At 40.5% G+C, this 26,263-nt stretch overlaps 1 protein-coding gene across 7 annotated transcripts in view; it reads right to left on the reverse strand.

Moving 5' to 3' along the window:
• SH3RF2 (SH3 domain containing ring finger 2) overlaps positions 1 to 26,263 on the reverse strand; it is a 260,863-nt gene that overhangs the window by 32,385 nt on the left and 202,215 nt on the right. For 5 of the 7 annotated variants that reach the window (XM_069244683.1, XM_069244687.1, XM_069244688.1 and 2 more), the window contains exons 6-8: positions 17,210 to 17,304; positions 7,560 to 7,730; positions 1,574 to 1,800 (exon numbers count right to left, since the gene is read on the reverse strand). In XM_069244683.1, the coding sequence (XP_069100784.1) occupies positions 1,574 to 1,800; positions 7,560 to 7,730; positions 17,210 to 17,304 (493 nt within the window). The remainder of the gene's footprint in view (positions 1 to 1,573; positions 1,801 to 7,559; positions 7,731 to 17,209; positions 17,305 to 26,263) is intronic. The other 2 variants (XM_069244686.1, XM_069244689.1) reach the window with 1 other exon arrangement.

The raw sequence follows: 26,263 nt of genomic DNA on the forward strand, positions 1-26,263 counted from the left end.
AAAAGGTTGCTTTCTTTACTGTAGCATCCATGTTTCCGATTTGTTTGCAGTAGTTATTCCCCAGTCCTGCTGCACTGCTGGCTGACAGTTTATAAATATGTCAGCCATCTTGCATTGGCGAAACAACTGAAATAAATACCATTTCAAGATGGCTTCCATGTTTCTAATCTGTTTGTAAGTGGTCTGGCAGTACTGGTAAGCAACACTGACAAAAGCAGCTGAGAATGGACGTGGCAGGAGACTAGACAGAAGGAAAACTGTACCAGTTTCCCCCGCACACTTTTGAACAGTTTTCGGCTGGTGATATAGCCTGTGAAAGGATGAGAGATTATGAGGTATATCAAGGATGTGGATTTACTATACTACATGTAATTCCGATACACCCTGAAGTTCCTATTGCTAGCTGAATAGGGGTTCACTTCCAAGTCAAAATTAAGACTTGGGTCTATGTCTGGTTTCTCATGGACATCAGTTAGGGATGGCTAGGTTAGACACTGCTTTACGTGGCTAATCCATTGTGTCGCTGACACTGTTGTTTGTAGTTTGAACTGCTTGCCCTTATGTTGGCCCTTAAGCAACAAAAAGCATTGGCAAAACCCATAATTCTTGGTTTTAAAAGGTTGAGCTATTTGCTTATTGCTACTTTTCTACTGGCCACATGTGAACAGATGTATCATGGTGCTCTGGCACACCTGGGTAGCAAATTTGCATTGGGCTTACTCTCCTAAAAAAACGGTTCAATATAGTCGGGCATGCATATGCATCATGACACCTTGCACTCATGCACATGAGATCCTTGTGGCGTATGTGCGCTTGCTTAGTAGTCCATGGTGTAATTTTTAATTTATTGATCTAACATAGCAGATTGGTACGTTAAAATAGTACATTAAAAGTAAAAAAACAAAACAAAGAAAAGAAAAGTAAAAAAGTGCCTACAAGTTTAAAACAAGGAAGTGAATGGCCAGACAACAGTTTGCAACTACCAAACCCAGGTAAAAAGATAAAAATTATAAAAATGACAAACAGAAAGTGGAATCAGAAGAGGAGAGTACCCAAGAGTGGAAAAGGTAAGGAAAAAAAAGCACACAGGATGGAAGGCTACACAGAGAAGCAGAGGAAGGAGCAAGGACAAACGTACTCCAGAGCAGTATTAAATGCTACATAAAAAATAGTCCCATCAGGTCAGCAGTGAAAGGACAGAGCTAGTCCAGTAAGAACACTGTGAGACTGAAATGCTCCTGGGTGTGACAAACACAAGGATAGGTAAGAAAGTCACAGAATCAAAAGTAGACACTTGGCATAGGCGATAAAGCCATTTAATCTTCAGCAAAGGGCTGACCCAAAGCCCACTGTAATTATGTACTTATGTATTGGAAATAGTAGGTCTTGCCACTAAAAACTAAAGCTGTCTGTGGCCAAGACCTAAAAAGAAGGTTTTTGAGAGGCAAAGGGCGAGTCAAGGTATTGATCCCCGTGATTCTGTCCCGGGTCACAGGGCATGTAATGTCATGTAATGCCACATCTGATACCTTTGTCATTTTAGTAAAATAACATCCTCAGGCTCTCAACTTACTCTTTCTGACACTGGCACGCCCCCTTCGTATGGACATCTGGGTGGGAACACTGGGCCCGGTAGAGCTCCTGACGGGGGCCACCACTGCCGTTGGCACATAGACGGATCGTCGATATTTGCCTGTCGTGCTTTCTGAAACGCTACCCAAAGAGGAGAGCGAGGCAGTGCTGTAGGTTCCAGGGGTGAAAGGCAGAGCCCTTGGTTCAGCGAGGTGCTTATCTTTCCTGCTGAGGAAGGTGTTGAAGAGTTGTGTTAATATCTCAGATTGACAAGAAGATGTGACTTAGTGAAATCATAAGAAAGATGATACGATTATACCTCAGATATCTAGGCACTGGGAAGTCTTAGAAATTGAGCAATTACGTTTAAAAAGCAATAAACAGTACAAGTGATCACCAGGTCTAATTCATAATTAGGATAAAAGAAGAAGAGGCCTCATTAGAATGACAGAGCAAGATAAAAAATGATATCCCACACCCTATCGTTTATTTCATTTCAATATTTCTAGGCTCTATACCTCACAGCAAGGTGGACATAGACTGGCATCCTTTAGCTTCTTGATTGTACATTCTCCACACATTCCAAATTGTGCATCCTCAAAAGCTCAACCTCCTTTCTATCCCAGCATCACTTTGTGCACATTCTTGCAATGGAGGCGGAGTCCTGCAGGAATTTCTACTTACGTTTGCATTTTGTCTATCCAAAATTGATAGAGGCACCATAGGCAAAATAGCATTTCCCTGGGCACTTTGGCCCACCTCTGTTGCTTTTTTGGCTAACTTGGTGTGTCCTGCTGGTGATGACGTAACTGATCACCTAGGATTGTGTTAGTGCTAGAGAACATACAACAAATTCAGAATAAGTACAGGGTGGCTCAAGTCGAAAAGCCTTTGGCTGTTTGATGTTTCAGTGGTAAGCCTAGCCCCCTAAACTTACACCAAGTTCGTGTTATTCAAATGGAAATACCCCCAAATACTAGCATTCAAAGGACTATCCTCGTATCTCACATCCAAACTCTAAAACTCTGCAGAGAATAATAGAAATATCATTTACCAACCAATCTATGGCTGGTCGCTATTATGTACGTGGCAGTCACCACAAGTATGTGTTAGAATTATGTGCTTGAATCTCAGGTACGTCCATGCATGAACTGAGATCTGTATTTACCTATATTTGTGGCCATGTTATCATTAGAGAATTAAGATTTTCCTTTTTGGTAGATGTATATTTGAATGGAGCAGCCCACCTTCTGCCTTGGCTGCCTTTTTTTGGACACTTTGGGAACAAAAAATTGTTGAGAATGCCTGCGAGCCAGCGACGGCACTGATTTAAGGATATTAGGAGGTTCTAGGCTGTGTTGACAGTGATCGCTCCAAGCGATGGGCTGTGTTTCTTTGACGGGGATAAGATCCTTTGATGCAAATATGAAATCACAGGGGTGACCTGCATCATGTGTACCCCAAGTCTTAAGCTAGTAGCTAGTGAGCGCTTCAAAGCAATTGAGCAGGCTAGTCATCTGGTCTGGGTAATTGAGCCAGGTGTTGTGGTCTCCTAAGAATATAGATGAGGATGGTCAGTTGTGATATCTAGTAGGGTCCAGCGAGGCATCAGTGACGTGTATGTGCCGTGGCAGTGGAGAGATTAGAAGGAATGAGGCAATGAAGGTCAGAAAAAGGTGAATAGGTAATAAGTTAATATTTGCACTGTGCTGTTAAGCGATCTTTGATTATGCCTGTTGGTGAAGAGATTTTGCAGGCTACACCTATTCCTCCACAACACCTGTTGTACTGATAGAACTTGTGAAAGACAGCAGATTAGAAAAAAACCTGTTCTTTATTTCTTAATATATGCAGCTATTGACATCAAAAGCACCTGTAATAAGAAAGTTGTCATTAGTCCCTTGTTAGAAATTACTACACGTGTGTAATGATGTCACCCTTCTATTGCTATTTGTGGCATTACCACTACAAGGAGGAAGCTTATCACTGTTTTTGAGAACTGCCCCACTTCTTCCTCAGAGGCAAGCACATGACCAGCTCTCAGCCCAATCCACCTTCTGCCGCATCTATGTCTGGGAGACTGCGTCCAGGCTAGTGGGGTGGGGGCAGCCAAACGACAGTACATGCATTGCCCTCCATAGTTTTCTGTGAACAGGCCACCTTGTGCAGCCCCTCACTAAAAGCCTCTGCCCGTTCCCACCCCAAAGCGCTGCAATACTGTTGAAGGCGGCCTGTGAGGAACGAGGTGGGAACTAGGGAGTCTGACTACTGCCTCATGTATGTTTTGCATCCTGGGGACATTTATTTTTAGAAACAACTTAACTACTACTTTCAGTAGCCAAATTAATAAGTTCTATCATAGAATTCCTCACTGACTAAAAAAATCTTTTAAAGTAACGGCGCTCTAAAGCGCTAAAATTAAAAGTAGTGTCTGTCAGTCCCCACTGGTTTCTGATAGTTTCACCATCCCCCGCAACTGAATTGTTTGTTCGCCAATGATTAAATGGGTGTTAACATTTTCTGATGCAATGCTAGTCATTTCACTGACATAGTCAGTAGGATTGAGTGCTCTACTTAGCAGTGCCTTAACCTTGTCCGCCCTTTCCAGCAGCCATTCGTGTTCTCATTTCATTTGAATTAGAATTAATTTTAATGATGCAATTATGCTCCACTGCAACAAGTCAGGACCATGGATGCTAAGCTAAATGAGGAACCACCCCTCTTCCCTCCTCCTCATGTCACAGTGCCCATTAATTCATCCTCAAGTACTCCCCCAACTCATCCACCTGCAACACAGAACAGTATTAGGTGCTCCTACTTTAAAAAACTCAAAAGGAGTTTTTCCCGTAGTGGAATGAACAGTCATTTGATAGTCAGTGATTCTTTGTTTTAATTCTTTTTTCCAATCTTGAGTATTAACTCTGGCTAGCTAATTACCTTCCTATAACATTGTATTAATTCTCTCCACTGCCCCGTTTTTTTCTATGTGATGAACAGAACTTTGTTTGTGATGGATACCACAAGACATAAAATAAATTTCTACCTCAATAGAATATAACTGGGGACTGCTGCCCGAATCAAGCTAAGGAAACGTTCCCTCAAACACTTCCTCCAGAAACATTGTAACTTCAGAGGAAGAGATGTCTTGCACACAAGAAGCCTCTACCCATATCAAATGCAAACCAATTAACACAATAAGATAAAGTGTTTGATGTTCTCCTCTTTTTAGACCAACTACATCCATAGCCAAACATTCCCAGTGGTGAATGGAAAGTTTTCTACAAAACGTAGATATCTGCCATGAAGATATAATCTTATCACTCTTTCTACATTCTAAACATTTTCTAAGAGATCTCTGTACTTCAACGTCCATGCCAGGCCACCATTAGCTCATAATCCCGCCCTGGTCTTCACTATACCCAAATGACCAAGATGAGCCTGAGCCATCAACTTGCCTCTTAAACCAACCGGATTCTGGAACCTCTTAATAACATGCCCACTTTTTTTTCTCGTTTAGTCACCTGCCAGTGGTCACTTTGTATCCACTCACTTTTCACCACCCATCTTTCATTTTCTTCTTGCTGTCTATTTTCACTGTCTCCCTTTATTGCTTTTCATTCTCTCTCTTCATTCACTTCCCTCTTTTCGCTGCCCCTTTTAACTTTTTCTTTTTCCACTTACCTTCGATTTCTTTTACCATGTCTCTTTTCAGGTTGGGTTTCCACTTTTCAATTTTTCACCTAATGCTTTTTACCTCACTCTCTTTTCATAATCTTTTATTACTTTTTCTTCTCACTCTGTACGATTTAACTTGTAACATGGCCTTGTATCTTTTAACTATCATCAGACCTAAAGCCTGTAGACATTTGCAACAGAGACCTTACTACTCGAGCTATCTAATTCGAGATGAAACATATCTCTTGTTTGCCCTACTCCAGGATACATTACTAGTTTATCTCAATTTCTTGTTATAACATTCCATAGGCATAATAAGGTTTACATTTTCTACCCTATTGCAACATTTGAAGCGACAGTTTATATAGGCACTTGGAGTACACACATGAAATTAAGAACGTTGGCATAGTGCATAGTGAATAAGGGCTTGGTTTAGACTTTGGTGGACTGGAAACTCCATTACAAACTTGACAAATATCCCTTCTGCCGTGTTACATGTGCCATAGGTTATAATGTACTTCTAATACTGTGGATGTGATATCTGTCACGCTTGTGAAGGTGTATCCCATCTGCCAATGTCTACAATCAGGCCCTACGTTACTCTGAGGAAGCTAATGGCAAATAGTATTACTACATTTTATTTACTAAACTTTTTTGTACTCATTTTATCAATGTCATGATGAGCTTACGTGGGATTTGAAAATCTAAATCGACAAGTTGAGTAAAGCCCTGCAGCAGATATGTTCACACTATGAACTATCTTACCAGACAGAAGGGAATGCTTCAATGCATTGCTCGAAGTTGCTGTGGTCAATACATTTTAAGAGTTTTGTAAATGAATGTTTTAATACAAGAATTAGAGTTTCACATGGCACAACAGAGGCACTTTTTGTCCTCTAAAGGTATATTTATTCGGGGATAAGATAGGAGAAAGGATGTCTTGAAAGAGCATTGTGTATATCTCAGTACTGTGTAATGAAGTGTGCTTCACGCATCAGGTTAAACACGTTTATGTTCATGGAGCACTGTGGATGGCTAAATAACGTTTTACAAATCCATTCTGTGTGTCAGGACAGAGATGGTTTATTAGAACAGTGGATGATGACTCAGTACTTGATGACAAGTGCATGAGAAAAATCATGATAGATGTTTGTAGGGGTGTAATAAATATATTAGTTTGAATGAACTGAGAAGGAGGCTCAGTACCTCATCCAGCACGAATCCGACTTTGCATTCTAGTACTTTAGTTTGTTTTTTGCAAGTATGTAAGTACAGAGTGCAGAGAAAACATAAGCTATCTAATGCCTGGTTTCTAGGAATTCAGCAGGACTGTGCAAACTTTGCCCCATATTTATACTTTTTGACACAAAACTGTGCAAACGCAGTTTTTACGTCAAAAAGTATAGCTTTGGCATGCGTCATTCCAGAGTGCCAGCTGGGCGCCAAATTTATGGAATCCCACAAGCCGGAGAAAAGGGTGGGCTAGCATCTGGGAAAATAACGTTAGCCGGGTTGGGGTGGCGGTATGGGGGAAGGGTTTTTTGCACCAAAAAATGACGCTAGGCGAGTTAGAGGCAAAAAAATGCCTATAACCAGCCTAGCGTAATTTCCTGATGCAAAACCATCCATACCACATGACTCCTGTCTTATAAATGTCAGGAGCCATGCCCACCACCCCCATGGACAGCCAATAATGGTGATAAGCAGGCTTAGCACCATCATTTAGGCGCACCTTCCCCTGTGCACTATTTTTGCATGGGAGGATAAAAGGCGCTAGGGGCTTTGAGTAATTTTTTGGACGGGAATGCCAATCTTGCATCTCATTGACGCAAGGTGGTTTCACGCATTCAAAAAATGACTTTAACTCCAATATTTTGTCGCTAGACGGGTGTAGCGTTAAAATATAAATATGGAGTTAAGTTTATGCTGAATTTGCATGAAAAAATGACGCAAATTAAGCGCAAACAAAGTATAAATATGCCCCTTTGTTTTGTGGATAGGCAGGAGCTAGAGTGATAGAGACACTCTGCATGCCGGAGTCTACATGTTGAGGATGGGGAGGATTGCAGGAACAATGGGCATGGGAAGCTTTGTGTTGAGATGAAGATATTAGAAGAGAAAATTAAAATGACCCTTTGGCGTCTAAAAGGACAAAAAAACACACTCCACACTCACAGTGGTGTAATGAGCATGCACCCCTAGAATGCGTAAAAGTTACATGAAAAGCTACATCTCCTAACTCCTTTGCCCCACAGTGTAAACTGTGGCCTCACCCCTTGACCCTGCCCCCAAAAACCTGTTACTGTCCTCACCTGAAAACAGGAATGACGTAGCTGCCTGGGAAGACACCAGTTTTCCCACTGACCAAAGACATGCCCTTGAGCCACCCTTCATGGATAGGTCCTAAGACTCGAATGCCTTCGCCTTTCTGCAGGTCCATCTCGTCAGGGCCTCGCGCTTTGTATGGGTGAAGAGCTACACACCTGAAACACAGTTAGAGAAATGGGATCAGAATATTTATCCAACCTAGGGGAAAATCTAATCTCTTCAATTCTAGGTACAATATTTTGGTGTTGATTTATAATTCTATCAGTCAGCTGAAAAATAACATGCATGAACAGATATTTCTCAAAGTTTGAAATATTATACACAATTACATAATCAAATGGATACAAGTTGAAATTGTACAGTAGAAAACATGCAATCTATGACAGGAAGTGCATAGGTCTATCAATTTGATATTGGGGTAGTAGTGCATCAGCTTCTGATTCCCAATCCGTGATGGGTACCATTTGCACTCCTTTCCAAGCCACAACTCAAAAAAGCTCAAATGACCCACTAGCATCCTAAACTGCCCCAATAACAAAGTACAAAGGATGCAACAGTTGTAACAAACCATTAATGAGACTCCTGAGCTGGGGTGGAAACTGATTTGCAAAGTGGACGCTGTCTCACTGGGGAAAGTTTCCCCTTTGGGAATCATGCTTGGTGGCCTTGGAGGAGCAGGTTGTCATCCAGGAAACCACTATAGGCTTCCACAATCTCTTCCCTGCCTCAAAACATTTTTAAGCAGTACCTGTCTCTTTAAAGATTGCAGGGACGGAGGACTCCAGTTCTTCAATTCCTGTGTTGAGAGTCATTCGTACAGCATCATAAAATTGGTCCTGTTTCTTTAATATTAATGAGAAAGTAGGTTTTGCAACCGCTTTGAATATAGATTTTGTGATGCAATCAATACTAATGTTCCCTATATTAAGTCTGCCTTCTTACAGGCCCTGAACCCCATCTCTTTTCCTGTTAAAACACACAGTGCCATCAACCTATAGGGAGAACTATGGGAATGGTCACAACCAAGACCACAGGTGGACAAAGATGGGGCCTAAGACCTGACCCATCTTGATCTATTAAAACTCTTCACCACTTTACTATTGTCTGCCTTGAGGAAGTGGTGGTTTAGAGCCTAGATCTAAAGTTATTTCGTCTAAGGCAAAGGCCAGGCAGTTTCTATTCAATCTTTCATTTTGGGTATTTACTGTGGTATTTGTACTTGCCCTCAGACAATGGCTCTGTATATTCTGCTGTTTAATCTTTCATTTTTATAATTTCCCGCTTCAACCTCGATCTACTGGAGCCCTACTTTTTACCTGCTCCAACTACACCCGGATATTTGTAAAACTCATAGGAGTTCAAAGTCCATTAGTATCCTGTTGGAAGGGTGGTCTGACATTCATTAGGGACTGAAGAGGTGAGACAGAAGTACTGCCTATTTTGCACTTCAGCATTTTATGGATGTTAGAGTTTTCACAAAACTGCATTGGCCATTAGTACAGAATGTGAGGGTACGTCTGGATTTTACCAGTTCTCTTGAACCACAAGTGGCAAGAGTCTCTAGGGAGTGTTTTTTTTTTATCAACTTCTGCACTGTTGCTTTTTACACTTACTCTCCTTTGCGCACAAGTGTCGTTGTCCACTCATGCTTGGATTTTAGCAACAACATTTCACTTGCCTTCATGACCAAGTTGAAGTCCCATCTGCAAAGGGCTCATAACTATGATTTTTCATGTTTCCCTGGCTCACGACACTACCCATTGGCTTTCAGTGCCTATCAGTGTGGCGTTCAACGAAGTTTTAATGTTCACAAATCCATCACTGTTTAGTCTTTCCTTCTATGGAGATTAGCCGGTTCGAACAGGGATCTATGTTCAGTCATATATGCTCAAACATGTGCCCATCAATAAAGAAAATGTAGGCTTTGAGAGAGATATCTCGCTCTGTACGTAGATCGACATGCTTTCCCCTTGCATCTTGAACTTGGCATCAAGAAATTCAGAAAGCAACTTCACCCTCAACAGCATGTTTTTAGCAGTAGCTCTGCACCAAGATGGCAAAAGTGAGTACTTTACTAAAAACCCTCGCAAGAAATTACCTATGTACAGATTTAATTGAAAATTAAAACCAGGCTCATCTTAGCAGGTTTTAAAATGTGCATAAATAATGAGAAGAGGATAAGGCGAATGTCCATAACAATTGTACCCTGAAGTTGCACAATTGATACTGCACAGCTCAGCACTGAGCATTCCACCATATAGCTCAAAGTTAAGTTGCCAAGCAAGTTGTTATGTATTCGTTCTAGGGTGTGCCTGTGATGCTCCTCCTGCATGCTAGGAACTGACCCAGTTAAGAGGGAGGTGGCCTCCATTACAAGGAACAGTAAATAATCTTATGAAGAGTTATATTTTGAATTGTTTGTAAGTATATGTTATCTATATAGCACGAACCTAGTCGAAAGGCAGCACTGTGATTTACAGGGTCCAAGCAGAGCATTCAACATGTGCATTAACAGAGAAGGTCTAGTGCCTTATTCTTTCTAATTTGCACTTCTTTGCCTTTCGTCTGATGGTGTGTTGGCTGCAATTGTGCAGAGATCCACCAGAGATGTTGAGTTCGTCAGCCAGATAGGTGGGGATGTTGGTCATGAAGGCTGTGTAACTGATGCAGCTTTTTTTTAAAAGATGGTATGCATTAAAGGAATATTGTGGTGAACAGGTAAGTGAAGATTATTTAATATCCAGGTGTCTTCAAACTTCCCTCATGGAGCCAACTGACTTATGTACAATCGTGTCATGAACATTCTAAACAGAATTCAAAGGAACAATTCAATAGTAAGAGGATGGAGGAGGAAAGGAAGGTAGGGAAAGGTAGGGAAAATGATACAGTTCGGATGCAACATATCTCTTTCTCTGAAGAAAATGGGAGGGTAGAAAAGTTAAGGTGGAAAAACAGGAGGACTTCATAGCCTGAAATGCACAACTAAATAATATGTGCATATACACATCAATTGGTACATCAATTAACGTCATATTCTTTGTACCAAAAAGGAGCCCTTCGGATGCTGGTATCCTTCAGTCCTTTGTCACACTCTTCCAAGTTTGCATTGGTAAGAGTGAAGTGTTCCTCATTTTCCACTAGAACTCTAGGCCATTTGGACAATGTGCCTGTATCCCTGTGTGACCATCCTCTAGAATAACTACCTTTCTTTTGCCTTTTTTAATCCTCAAGGGTTTGGAAAATACATTCAATTTAATTCCAGAAGTCTCTGGCTTTATGACCACCACACACTGCCCCACATAGCTATTCTGGTCCTTCACACCAAACTTGATATTATATCTACATCTGCAATCCTTATAGTTTTGTTTTGACCTGTTTGTCCATAACATCCCTGTGGAAGCAAATCATGTTACCTCCATTTAATCAATTGGTGTCAACCTATTCCCTGGTTGCCTATCTTTTAAAGATACTGAAGGTGAAACCTTAGTTACATAATTGGGTGTGGTGTGATCACAAAATGTTTTACAAGGCTATTTTAACTGAAACTCTAAATCTATAAACTAATTGAATATAATCCTTCAATCTGTTAGTTGTTTCAACTAACCCATTAGCCTTGGGAATGCATAGAGCAGTTCTAGAATGACGGATGAACAACTCCTCTAAGAAACATTTCATGAGTTCAGGGATTAATTGTACTCCATTGTGTGACTCTGAGGTATTGGGTAGGTCTTCCACTGAAAACGTGCCCTTAGTGAACTCTTACAACATTTTAGTACTAATACTGTCCACCATGTTAATTATGATCCAAAGGGAGTGATAGTCCACTAAAACGAACTGAACTTCCTGGACACATTTGGTAAATTAATGGGACCAATTATATTAGGAGCCAACCTATCCCAAGATTTTGATGGTATTTCGGTAGGAGGTAAAAGGGCCTTATGTGCAAACTAGGAATTGTCCCTTAACCCACCCACAACCATAATAATCTGTTACTTTACGCTCAAGTATTGTGTCCATTTTGGGGACAAACATCCTGTTCTAACCTTACATTTTCATAAGACTCCTACCTAGATGGTCTTCATAGGCTAGATTAGGCAAAGCGTTCCCACAACCCCAACGTTATATGTCGGGGGTTCTAGGCAATACTCTCTACTTTAAATATTTCTCCCTTAAAGTGCTACAATCCTAATGTATATGGAGAAAACATGTCGGCAAATACCTTTTAATCAACACCATCTAAATGGATGTTTCAGTTTGGATAAGTTACATTGGTCTCATTATTAGTAGACCCAGCTTTGAATAGTAGTGTCTATTTCCCTTCATCTTCTACTTAAATTGCACATACTTGCTTGTTTACCAATACCCTGCAGCCCCTGGCAAATTGCCCCCTTTTATTACATTTCTTGTAAATCACGGCAACTGAGGTTATTAGCCAAGAGAGCATTATTCCCACACCAACAACATTTAAGTTTCTTACCACATTCTTTTAGTTACAGTCACCTGGATTTACTTATTTCTGTGTGGGGTTCTTTCATTTGGAATATTTCATTCATATCTGTATTTCTTATCTATTGGAATTTAGTTAATGTAATTGGATTTCTTTGTTTGATTTCCACAGCTTCTGTAAGTTTAGGGTTATGTGCGAACAGTTTTCCCTGAATCGTTGAATTGTTGGCACACCTACGCAACTGGTCTCTAATTAGTGAATCACTTAGTGGCCAAAAATTGCACGTCATAGATAAACCCCTCAAGACAGCAATGTAGCTTGTCATTCTCTTGTTTTCCTCTGCTGTGCTAAATCATTTTTGTCATTCTGATAATATATGAGATGTTCTTCTATTTTTTTTTTTTTAATGAACTGGTAGATATCTAGTATAGCTTCTCCTGCTTAAGATTTGTTCACCGTGGGTTCAGGCAAGCTTTCGATCATCTTTCAGCCATGTATTCCCGTATTATGTAATAAAATATGTGCTTTGCATAGTGGAGAGAATTTCTACCCACATATTGCTAACAGGTAAGACTGAAAAATTGTATACTGCAGACTTAATGAAGATTTGAAGTGCTATGAGATATAAAATTATGTTTTACAAAACTCACTTAAATAATTATGGGCCTAATTTATATTTCAGTGGATATGATACTTTGTCACAAACATGATGGAAATCCTATCTGTCATATTACACGTGCATTATATTCCATGGTACTTGTGAAACAGCGGATGGGATACCCGTCACATTTGTGACAGAGTACTCGCAATGCTGAAATAGCAAGACCTATGTGACAGAAGACACTATAACACTCATCTTATCTCCTATAGATAGAGAGGTCACATTATACTAACAGCCTAATCATGAAACAACACATTTGGCTAATGATATAGTCCTATTTTCATAAAGATGACTGTGAGGGTCTCTAGTCTTTAACTAGCAGTCGTGAGGCTAATTAGAGTGGAGCACCGCCCCCCCTTGCCAGAGAGAAATGTCCTTCGAAAGTCTCTAGATCCCACATAGTTAGCGAGGATTCACGTCGACATGCAGGGATAACGCTGAAAGCAGAAGATAGAGGCTCATATTAGTTTAGCTGCCACTCCACATGCCTCGACTGAGCAACATCGCTCTCAGCCGTTTGACGCAGTCAAAAGCAGTCAGGAGAAGAGTGTTCATGTGGCGGCGACTCCAGAAATCCTTGGATTGCAGGTAGCTGCGGCTTTAGTTAGGTGGGGCCTACATGAGAGCTGACGGGTATAAAGAGCCCAGCAGCAGCAACAATGAGCGAGGTGGAGGAGAGGCTCAAAGGCATGCCAAATTCAGGTAAAGGCCAGAACGATACATGGAGAGAAAGGTTCTAGTGTGAAGCTGCTGCTGAGGAGAGGTCCCACAGAAACTCAGTAGATTGTGGAAATCTCAATTAGGAACCAGTCTTGTTATTTAGCAACCACCTTTTGGGATGTCAGACCGAAACCTTTCCACAGCTGAAACGCATGGCCCGTTAACCCATCAGTCTTCTACCCCAAGACTCAGACAACAGGCTACTACAGCTCAGAATCAGGGAGTAGGTCATAGCAACATGGTACAGCACAGAACCAGGGAATAAACTGCAGCAACACAGCTGTTCCGATGGCCTGTGAGCTAAGAAGAACAGCAGGACCAGCGGCCACCATAGCGAGACTGAGACAGATGGCACTCAGCATCTGGAACCAGGGGAAGATCCATTTGGTGTACCGAGCAATACTAGTAGTAGGGCAATTAGCCTTAATATTATATGAATAGACAAAGAACAGTCCATGTCAGCACAATATGACATTAGCAGCCAATGCCTAAGTGATTCCAGCAGAAGTGATGCTGGATTAGCTGTGATGACTCTGATGCAAAAGGGTATTAAGACTGGGGTAAAAACACTTTTCCATTCTCTGCTACGATACTATCATTGTTGCCAAAAATTATAGAAAAGCGGTGGTGAACAGATAAGTGAAGAGGTTTATTAATCAGGTGTCTTCAAATTCTCCTTCTAGAGCCACATGACTGCAGAATGTCATGGACATTATAAACAGCCTTCAAAGGGACAATCCAAAAGTAAGAGAGTGGGAGGAGGAAAGGAAGGCAGGAGAAGACAGGGGGCATGGTATAGCCAGGATACAACAGTATGGGACGGCAGGAGGAGCCCATTGATTTTTCAGATGCATTCAGTTTCTAAAGTAGTACTCCTAGATTGGCCAGTGAGGTTGAGACTATTGATAATTTCCTTCTGAGCCATGTTTCGTCTTCCATTGCTTGCTTGAAGGGGCGGCCTTAGGTAGGTTTTAATCTTATTTGTTCGAGTTGAAGCAGAGGATGAAGCTGGACCCTCTAGTGTCTTATAGGTCAGAAGTGGATTACAGCGCCCGTTTGGTAGTCCTCACTTTATCCCCCATTGTTTTATACACACCTGAAACCACTAATGGGCTTGCTCCGGGCTAGGGGCCTTTTTTCTTGAATCAAGGACAATTTGTCTTACCTGCTCACAGCAAGTCCACTTTGGCAATTAGAGCACCATAGCATGGTGAACATTGGATCAGGTGCATAGTGCAGGCAGTTGGTAACGAGCGTTAATGGCAGCCCTGCGTTTAAATCTCAGCAAATGCTAGAGTGTTGCCAAAAGACTGCAGCAGGTCGTGTGAGCCGCTGAGTTCCATTTCTTTTGTGCACAAGTACCGCTTCTTCCTTTGAAGATTCTTGAGCCTTGGAGATCAGAGCAGGGGAGAGGTATCAACAGAGGATGATGAGTGCTGGTTGGCAGTCCTGTGTTTAAAACTTGGCAATCACAGAAGCAGCAAGGAAGGCTACTGCAGGCTGTCTGAACAACAAAGTCCAGAATATTTTGTGCAACAGCATTTAATGACACCAGTACGCTGACTTCCCTGCTTCCAGTAGGTCTGCTCCCTCCTTTGGAGAACGGCGCAGTGGTGAAGAAGAAAGTAGGTGTGACAAGAAGTGACATGCACTGCAAACTCTTCTAGTATACCAGCATCTAATAGCTGCAGCGCTTACTTCCGAATATGTGATCATTTGTTAATCATCCAGAGTAGATCCAAAATTTGGTGAATTGCACGTGCCAAGCGATCATTCCTTGTGAACGTCACCCATGGGCTCAGTATGGTCCTGATGACGACTCTTCAGAAAGAGTTTCCAAAGGAGTTTAAATATCGACTTATAAATGTTGACTTTAACGTTAACAGATGTTTACTGTTAACAATGGAACTTGTATGGTTATTTTGAGTCTGTGCTCAAAGATATGTTTAGGTTTTTAAGCCACCATTTCTTGGCTTTTTATATACTATTGTGCACTACTGTCCACCATCTTTCACTAATCACAATCACTGCACCATTTGTTTGAAGAACCCACGTGTAAACTGCTGAAGTATTTACAAATATATGTATAGATATATGTACAACCATTAACCAACTGGTTCCAGAATCACCAACCAGAATGCCTTCTGTTGTTGCCAAAGAAGCATAGGCTTTAAGCTTCCTCCGAGGGAACCAGTGTTCATTGTATACCATACAACAAGGATCCTAGCTATACTGGGTTCCCTGAATCGGGTTTGAGATGTACTGCAAACTCAGCAAACACTACAGAAGTGCGGGTGACAGCTGCACATGCAAAATGCGGAAACTATGCTAAATGTGTCACTCTCCTGAAAGAAACCATGAAGTAGGCCACACTGCATCTGCAGAGGGTCATAGAAGGTAACTTCTAGTTAAGGACGTCCCATTTTGGGAGAAATATAGAATGGTAAAGTCAAGATCTTTGCTAAAAAAATCTTGTCTCTTGCCTTGATGCCACTGGAAAGTGGTCAGAGTACGCCAAGCACGACAGAAATACAATTTAAAAACAAATAGGGCTGGAAAGATTCCTCAATCTTCTGTTACAGATTGTTCTGCCAGTAAACATAAAAGCCCCTTACCTTTGGTTCATATTAGATCTCACATTCTGTCAGATTGTTCCAATGAACATGTCTCCCATATTGTCTCTGAAAATGTTTGGGAACTGCTGATCGCAACTAGCTCAGCTTTACACCAGTCCAATTCTACAAGGGATTTCATGGATTGAGAAGGCAGAGACCAGTAGCATGATTTGTTTGTCTTCAATGGTCATTCCAGTACACTCGATACAACCCACCCACACATACCAGCGACTCAGGTACAAGAGCTACAGCAGGTGCTCAAAGGCATATTATTGATTTAGACACCAGTGAGTCAACACTCGAAAAGGCACTATGGTCTAGTCTGCTCAGATATTGTGCTGAATAGGTGCACTATATTGAAAGCTACTGCAGGAGGTCCACCCTACAGTTAAATAAACGTGAGATGCAGTAGACCTCCCAAAGACGTAAATCTTCAATGTTGTTGCCTTTGATGTAAAACTTATCAGACTGAATACCATGATAGAGTGGACTAAGAATGAGGCAGGTAAAGTCAGGATTTATAACTGTGTGAGTTCTACGGAAAGTGACCGCTTGACCTACAATGCTAACAGGTGTTGTGGCAGACCTAAAAGTAGGCTTTCATAAAGGACGGGGCGGACCGACAAATAGAGCTTGTGCATCAAATCGTGGAGGCAGTACAATCACTCAAGTAGCACATGTCCACAAGAGTGGTTATTCAGATGATAAAGGCATAATGAAAGGAAGTTCAGGCAGTCTAGTCAGCAGTGCCACACTATAGAACAGTCAGCTCTAAGGCTACAAAAACTTTCAGGATGGTTCTCTCCCAGAAAACTAGAGAAAGGAAATCAATTAAATAGGAATCAAAAACTGACTGTTATTAACAATTTTAGAAATACTACCGTACAACAATCAAAAATAATTTGTCATGTTTGAAAAACAGGTTGTCAGTGTGAGAAAGGCCACCAGTTAAAATATCATAAACAATGAGTGGAAGTGGACAGGTATACCAAGGAAAGGATATAAGCAATATCATTTTGAGAGTTTTCAATAAAATGACATGCCAATGGTTTGACCGAAAGTGAAAACACATTCATATAGACATAGAAAACAGATGCTTTACCCAGGAGCCACTGCGTGTACAGGCTAAAGAACGTTGTCAAGAGACATTTGTCATGACGGACATAAGGACTGCTGTAGTGTTTCACTTACATGTTAGCTGTTATGTGCTGCTGTGAATTCAAGAAGGCTGCGACTGTTGTTAAGTGTCCAATGGACTGAGGAGAGCCAGAATATAACGTGTTGACCTGAAAAACAAAAAGGGGAGAGAGTTGTCATGGTTGATCCTGCTTGCATTGAATGGCCAAAGAAAACATCCTTGGGATATGTCTGTAAAATGCACCAGCTGCACCCAAGACTCTCAATCCAATATTGCACAATGCGTCATCCTTTTAATTCTGATGCTAATCAGTAAAACACAACAAGGACTCCCACATAGCTAACAGGTCCAGGAACAAAAAAAACGGCAAAGCTTCAAAAGTCTTCTGAAAAATCTAATGATCTCTTCTGTGCGAGCATACCGGCTTGCAATCTTGCCAAGACGCGGTGTGCCGCGTCTTGGCAAGATTGGCAATATTGGATTAAGTGCCCTGATGAAGGTGGCCGTGAGTATCATGAATTTATTTAAAAGCATAAGTCAATTGAAATGCGCATCGGCAGTTCCGGCATTTCTGATGATTGATTAAGGGAAGAAGGATCATCTATCAACCGGCAGCAAGGACGATTGACTAATTGATGGAGCCATCTTGTTTTTGAGAACTTGTATAGAAAGACGCACCGGCTTTAGCAACAATTAATTCATTGAAGAAGTAATTTGGTTGATGAGAATTTGCATCTAAAGACTCATTGGATGTAGCCATAAGAGTTTGAATTTATGTGCCTTGTTATCAGCTTGGATCTCTGTGATATTAATTACTGCATTTGTGCAATGGACTGATCTAAAGTGTATTATTGGTGAGAAATTATGAATTATATATACAGGGGTGTGGTGTCTTAATTCACCATTTATTTGATATTTCAATTTGTGATGATTGATACTTTTCAGTTGTAAAATATTGTTCTGTCTGTAATTATTTGTTTTTCCGGTGTCTGGTCTTTGTCTATATGTAGATTGTATCTGTGGTCATTGGTCTATTGTTGTTTGTTGTGTTGTGCTATATGTGTATGTGTGAAGGCCATCTGTGTGAGAGTTTTTGAGGAGATAGGGGTTGCTCATTTAGTTTAGAAACTGTATATTTTGAAATAATGATGTATATATATATATATATATATATATATATATATACACACATATACCTGTGTTTGGATTAATAAATGTTTGATTATTACTTAGGCCTTTGTTTGAGAATACTTTGCTTTATTGGATTAATAGGAGAGTGATGCACTGTTTACTTATTGTAGATTTCCCTGAATCCCTCTCCATATTTACGCAGGGACCCTGTATTTCACATAGTCCATCCTTCGCCATGCATGGTTCGCAAATAGTCAAAGGTGTAGGAGGATCCCTGGATTAGAAATCAGTACCACTTCAAATGAAATGCATCAACTCAACGATAATATTTTAATTTCCCAACACAAAAAAGAGTAAAATTTCACTCAACTTTACAGTGAAATGACGGTCAAACTGTCCAAATAAGGGCCACTCACATAACTTGTGCCTGTGTTAAGCAAGTAAAAAGCTGGTGCCTTACAAAGCCACAACTAGGAGATGCTATATCACAAACACGGATGAAGCATGTTCTACACACACAAGTTTCGCTTGGAACGTTAAAACTTTGGGTCAGATTTACAAGCCCCTAGTCATTTTTATGACGCTAAGGCCGTGTTAAGGTGGCCATTCCTCATGCCATATTCACAGAGTGGCGCAATGCATGCATTGTGCCACTTTGCAACACCTTGCTCCAAATTATGCTTGCGTCAGGCATAATGTATGCAAGGTGGTGTTCCCACGCAGGGAGATCTGAAATAATGGCGCAGTGAAATTTACAAGATTTCAGTGGGCCATAGTATCCATCATTTTAACGCCTGCCCATGGAAGGCGTTAAAGTGATGTACACATACAAATATGGGCCTCACTGTGCTTTGCTGCACTAGGGTCAACATTTTTGATGCCATTCGAGCAAAGCGCAACAGCAGCATTGAAAGTTTTCATGCTGTTGTGTTAAAAACCACCATGGAGCATTGTATTGTAAATACGGCACAACCATGGTGTTGTTAGGGGGAGCAAGGGAGACAAAAGAAAAGTGGCGCACGGGGACCAATATGCGACTTTCTTGTAAATCTGCCCCTTCGTCCTTTTATGGCTACTTGAAACATGCATGTGGAAAAATCTCAGTGAAACTTCCCCTCTCCTATAACATCCCAGCTATTGTTCACCAAAAGACTAAAATTAATTACATATTAACTGTTCAGCTCCTAAAGACTTCCCACGAGGCGAGGAGGAGTCGGAAGGTTAGGAGGTGGGGAAGAAGGATCTTCAGCATGAATAAACATTTCTAGCCATAATCGTTATTGAGTAAATAACGTGAATAACTAGAGTGCGAATAAGTACACATATTAATATTTCATGTTCATTGCCTGACTCCTGGCAGGTGCCTTGGAGCGGCAGCTGCACCCCTGCTGATGCAAAAGATGTAAAATAACATACGCCATATGGGTTTTTGTTTTATGTTTACAAAGTGATGAAGAAACTCGGTTGTTGCAGAGGTGACGTCTGGACCCGGTGGAAGCAAGCTTGCGCTCTTTTAAGTTGTAAAAAAGAATATTTTAATGAAAAAGAAGACTTAGAGCTACATATGATGTCTTTTGCTTTACAAACTTTGGAGCATATTTACAAGAAAGTGGAGTGTTGATCCGATGCGCCACTTTTCTTGCATCTCCCCTGCCCCACCTAATGACACCGTGGTTGTGCCGTATTTACAATATGACGCACCCTGGCGGTCGTTAGGACAATAGCATCAACATTTTTACGCTAGTGTGGCACTTTACTGCCCTAGCGTCAACATTTTGTACGCTAGTGCAGCAAAGCACAGAGAGGTCCATTGGTTAAAATGGGTGCATCATTTTAATGTCCGCTCTGAGTAGGCGTAAAAATGACGGAAAAAATGGTGCAGTGAAATGTTGTAAATTTCACTGCATTCTTTTTTCGGGCCTCCCTGTGTTGGAACGCCCTCTTTGAATACATTATGTCTGATGCAGGCATAATGTGGCAGAAGGGGTTGCAAAGTGGCGTAATGCAAGCATTGCGCCACTTTGTAAATATCGCACGGGGGAAAAATGATGCTATGGTGGCGCAAGGTGGCACTAGGGGCTTGTACAGCGTAAGGTGGCACAGCGCTGGGAGGCCTTCGGGTAGCCATGAGCTTTATAAATCTATGAAACGAAACTAAACTAAACTAAATATGCCCCTAAAATTACATCTTCTCTGCTTTCCAGTCAACCCTTTCAGCATTTGCTTAACATTCCACGTGTATGCCTCATACTGCCAAAAATACTTCATCTAGAAAGTTATTTGGGCCATCTTCCTCAATATGGTAAAGCACAGGACTTCAATCTGTGAGGCACGACCCCTGGGGGGGCGTGGAGACATGGAAAGGGGGTCGTGCATTCCTCAGCCTTACTGTCAGCACAAAAGTATTTATAAAAAAATGTTCTCCTTCTTTTTGTAAAACAACCGTCAGGGGATAGAGGTTAATTCCCATGTTGTAAATGCTTCAGCTGAAGCGTCATTCAGGGTGTGTCCTGCACTGTGAAACCAAAGCCAGGTAGACAGATAAACATCTTCTTGCCAGGGTGCCTGCTGCCTGAAAGAAATGTAAATGTGCGCTAAGAGGTAGCCTATAAATGTAAAAGGTAATCTACAAATATAAAGGATGCTTGGGAGCCAGTATTGGCTTTAACTGATCAAATTTTTGTGCTAACAAAGATTTATTCTTTTTTGAGTGTTAGTGCAGTTAACAACTGAGCTGTGATGTGAGTGCTTTTATTTGTATTTACATACTGCTTACTACCACGAGTAGGTGTTAAAGGGACAGGTATGTTAAAAAAATGCATTACACAGTTTGTGTATTGATAAAAAATATATCTTGGAAGCACCATTTTATTGTAAAACTTTTAATGCATTTTGTAACAGTATATTTCATACTGTGTGTAATGCAAGTTTAAGATAATGACTTGCATATTCACAGTACTTTCTGTACCTCCTAACACAAAAAATACACAAGTCACTATTTTCCACTGCACCACCCAAGATTTAATTGTGTGGCTCTCTGGTTACACACAGACCACTGCAGTGCATTAACTAATAGAGGTTTCATAACATACTATCATGCATTTCACAATGAATAACAACTTTTTTTATTTAATTTTCTTTTAAGCTGTGTGTTATTTTATATGTAGCTACCTGACGGTGAGAGACCTAAAAAACGTACAGAATATTTTGTTTTTAGCTGCACATTTGATCCAGCTTCCACGCTCACTGACATCACCCCTATTGCATGCAGCATCTCACTTCCCATACTTTCTATAATGCAGTTCGACAGCTGGTTTGCTTGTAGAGTGAGAAAGCATAGCTTCATTTAGCTATATCCATGTGTTAGTCCTTCATTTTGGACTACAAATTTGAAGTTGGAGAGTGTTTAATCCAGCCTGTAAGGGATATCTAAGTTCTTTCATATCTAAGGTATTTTATCTTATTTTTAATATAAACAAACTACTCATTTACTATTCTTGACTAGATTCTCTCGGTGGTAATCCAACACTTTTATGCTATAGGTGATTCTATTTCTGCACTTTATCTAGTATTTTGCTGGACACGAATGGTGCTTTCCTTGGATCTTTAGATTTAGATTTATTTACCTTTATTAAGCATTGGTTTTATAGATTTTGATCTTGGGCACTTTATCAGTGTTTTTTCTTAATTAAGTCACTTGAGTTGGTCTGGTTGCAAATCTGACATGATTCGAGCCTTCCCCCTATGCAAAGAATTGTAATGAATAATTTTGATGTTTCTTTGATAGGCAGATTACAAGATGTACGTATGCCAATTATACTGAATCATAAAGTCCTGATGAAGGTGTATTTATATTTTTCTTCACTCACCGAAACGCGCGTCGGCTTGTAAATTGGCATGTCTTGAACATTGGCATGAAGTGTTTGAAATTGGCAAATTTGAAGCCCTGACCAGGATTGGCTACCATCAGGCCTGTAACACGAGAATTTGAATCAGGAAATTATAACCTAGAATTGGCTGTTATTATGTTGAATTTTATACAATCCAAACTACAACGCATAATTGTGGCATCAAAGCAGTAACTTTATTGTGCTGTTTAAATATCCTCTCATGTATGAGGCGGTTGTAAATTTGTATGTATACTATTTTGTGATTTTGTTGGTTCTGTGTTATTTGTTTATTTTTGCGTATTTACTGGTATGTTATTTATGTTTTCATATATGTATGTTTCATTTAGGTTAGGGGGTTGTATTATATTTTTCTGGTTGATTCTATGTTGATTATATTATGTGCGAACTGAATGTTTAATTAGCCTTAATAAATATCTAAATTGAAATATATTGTATGTTGTATATTTGAATTCCTATGTTTGCTATGTTAATGGAGAGTAAACTACGTTATACTCATAGTATTGCTTCCCTGTGTGTTACTCTCTGTATCTAGCTCAGGGACCCTGTTTAGATACGAGGATTTGCTTACTTACAGCTCTGCTGTCAGGGTTTGCTCGTTTGATTACTTTATTTATCTTGGGTCTTTCTGTGCACCAGACCTTCTTTCTTTTTTTCATTTGGGATTACATTGTTTTTGGGCCAATTTTTTTGTTTTATTTTAGATTCTTTTCTCTCTTTTAATACGTTCTTTAGAGTTAGTTTAATCTGTTTTCTTTGATGAAGAGTATTAAAACCTTTGGGTTTAACGAGGAGGATTTTTCAAGAACAGTGGGCACCAGTACCAATTCGAGTTCAGAGTCCTTATTTTCCAACAGCCTGAACAATGACTGGCTTAATTTACTAAATTTAAAAAAGAAAGGCCGCAGGACTGAAGCACACGCTGAATTTCTTTTAGAATATCTTAAGGCTGGTACTATCCCTAACGGCCTAAGAATAAGAAACATTCCAGGCCTCTTTGTTGAGATCAAACAATTCCTCGAAAAGTGGTCGCTTATTTCTAATAGATGCTCTCGTGATCACATGCTGTTGATTATAGAAACAGCCAGAGAAGTAGCTTCTTCTCTGTTTTCTGAGATTCAGGAACTTGAAAGCAAGCTCAGGCAGGCAGTATCTGTGGAGGAAGCCAAAAAAAAGCTAGAGGAGATAAATACGGATTTGGAATCATTTAATATATATTTGACAAAGAGGAAATCAGACAAATTGAAAAAAGATATCAGGTATTTCACCCGGGAGAGGACATATCCTTATCTTGCTGACCAGTACTACAAACAATCCTCCATACCACAGGAAAGACAGGAGTGGGTTCCTAAGAAAGTGGTGACGTTTTCCGATACTTCTGAATCTGAAGGGGAGGGTAGTTCATATCAATTCGATGAATATGGCAATAGACTGAATCATTCGGAACAGTACCAACAGAATCCCCGTTTTTTAGGTCACTGCAGATTCAATCACAGATCAAGATTCAGACAAAATCGGGGAAATCGTCCCCCGAACTCAGAACAATCTCACCACACATTACAAACAAGACGCAATCAGTATTGGAGGGACTGAAGGAGATTCCGATCTTTAATCTGAGTCAAATTACCTTGGATGACCATTGCATCAGCTTGTTATCGAAAGGCTTGTCCTTTGTACCGAATTCAGACATAAATAAATTTGAATTGATGAGAAACCTTCAGGCATTCTTCAGACGAATGAGACTAAAAAGGTTTTTTTCATCGTCTCCCCCTACTACCACTGTTAGCAGATCAGGACTCAAATTGCCATCTACGTTTACTCCCCCGTTAGAAGCTTTGGGTCCCGAAATAGCTATATTTGAGAGGACGGTGACTAGTAAAATTAAGAAAATGCTTCTACATGCCCCAAGATCCAGGTACAATCTTAGCAAAGATGAAAGCATGGCCCTAAAAAGTCTTAAAAATACCAGGACTATCACTGTTAAACCATGTGATAAAGGGGGTGGTATAGCTATTCTAGACACCAATTTGTATATGGACAATATGGAAAACATGCTGCAGTGTCCGGTCTTTTATAAATCTATACCAGGCCACCCTGAAATCAAATTGAAGAGATCAATCAAAACTACGAATCTAGAAGCCTTAGAAGCGGGCTTTATTTGTAAGAAAGAATTTGATTTTTTGACTCCAGTTCCTACTAGAATCCCGATTATCTATGGTTTACCTAAGATTCACAAGGACGCCAGTAATCCACCTATGCGTCCGATTGTATCCACCATAGGCTCGGCCATTGAGCCATTGTCAAAGTACGTTGATACCTTTCTGAAACCGATGGTAGCCCTTTTACCATCCTACATCAGAGACACAGGCCACTTCATTTCTAAGATCGAGGGCCTGCAATATAGATCTGATGGGGAATATCTGGTGACCATGGACCTTGAGTCTTTAAATACGAATATACCCCAGCAAGAAGCCATTGATGTTGTAGCACTATATCTAAACAGACGCGGAGATGATCCAGCATTGAGTTTCATTCTGAAATGTTTGGAAACTGTACTATTTAATAACTACTTTGATTTTAATGGCAAAATGTATCATCAAATCAAAGGAGTCAGTATGGGTGCTGCCTGTGCACCTAGTGTGGCGAACATATATGTGGGAGCATTCGAGGACAAGTTCATTTACAACGAAATGGCCCCTTTCTATGAGAATGTGCAGGCCTGGAGTAGATTTATTGATGATGTTTTCTTCATTTGGAAAGGCAGTGAAGACCAACTACTAGAATTTTACAGTTGGCTCAATCTGTGTGACAGCAACCTCAGATTTACGATTAAATACGACCATCATTTGGTTGAATTCCTGGATGTGTATATCAAACACTATCAAGGGCACTTGCTTATGACCCTATACACTAAACCCACGGCTAGGAACACGCTGCTTCACTTTGATAGTTTCCATCCCCGTAACCAGAAGCAGTCTATTCCTTTTTCACAATTCCTGAGACTCAGGAGAAATTGCACCAGCATGGCAGACTTTTTGAAACATGCCGCAGATCTTACGTCCAAATTTAAACAGAGAGGTTTTCCGATTAGAACCATCAAAGATTCCTTAAAAAGAGCCAAGTTTTATAACCGTGAGGCCCTGTTTTCAAAACAACGATGCAAGACCAGTGACCGGCTAGCCTGTGTGATTCACCATTCTACCCTGAATAATCAAATCAGGGATATTATTAACAAAGAATGGCACATTTTGAATTCCAATACTGAAGCGGATAAACTTGAAAAACCATTGTTCGCTTTCAGGAGGAACAAAAACCTACGGAACCATTTGGTGAAATCAGCTACCAATTTTGTATCTACTTTTGGCCAAAAGTCACTAACAGGATCTAATCCAGTTACGGGCAATTACAAATGTGGCCAATGCCACGCCTGTGACTCAGCCATTGTTGCAAAAGAGTTTACATTCAATGACAAGACTATCCCATTTATGGACATGACTAATTGTAGATCTAAAAATGTAATTTACTTGATTATTTGCCCCTGCAACCTGGGATATATAGGTGAGACCTCCAGGGAATTTAGAACTAGGCTATCGGAACATAAATCTGCGATTAGGACACAAAAGATCAACGCCCCCCTAGTTGCTCATTGGTTATCTTTAAGCCACAAGGAGGTAGATATCAGGTGGATTATTCTTGAGAAAGTACTGACAAGAAACGATGTGGACCCTGAAAAACAAAGGAAAAAGAAAGAAGTGTTTTGGATTTTTTCTTTAAACACATATGAGAATGGCCTGAACGAAGATCTCCCTTGGAGCAATGCCATCTGAGTACGTATGTACAGGATTGCCTGAGGGGTCAATATTTTTCCAGGTGCCTACCACAGGGCTGCTTTGTGCTCTCCTGTGGTGGCCCTTTATCTTATTTTGAAGTGAATTCTTCACTTTATACGATAAAACTGTTTTCGGTTCCTTCTTATAAAACCTTATGTTATCGATTTGTATTATATACACGATACGTATTGTATTTTACTAACCCACTTTGTGCCTACCCTTGGGGCATAGAGTACCC

This window comes from Pleurodeles waltl, chromosome 7, assembly GCF_031143425.1.
Source record: "Pleurodeles waltl isolate 20211129_DDA chromosome 7, aPleWal1.hap1.20221129, whole genome shotgun sequence".
NCBI classification, from domain to species: domain Eukaryota; kingdom Metazoa; phylum Chordata; class Amphibia; order Caudata; family Salamandridae; genus Pleurodeles; species Pleurodeles waltl.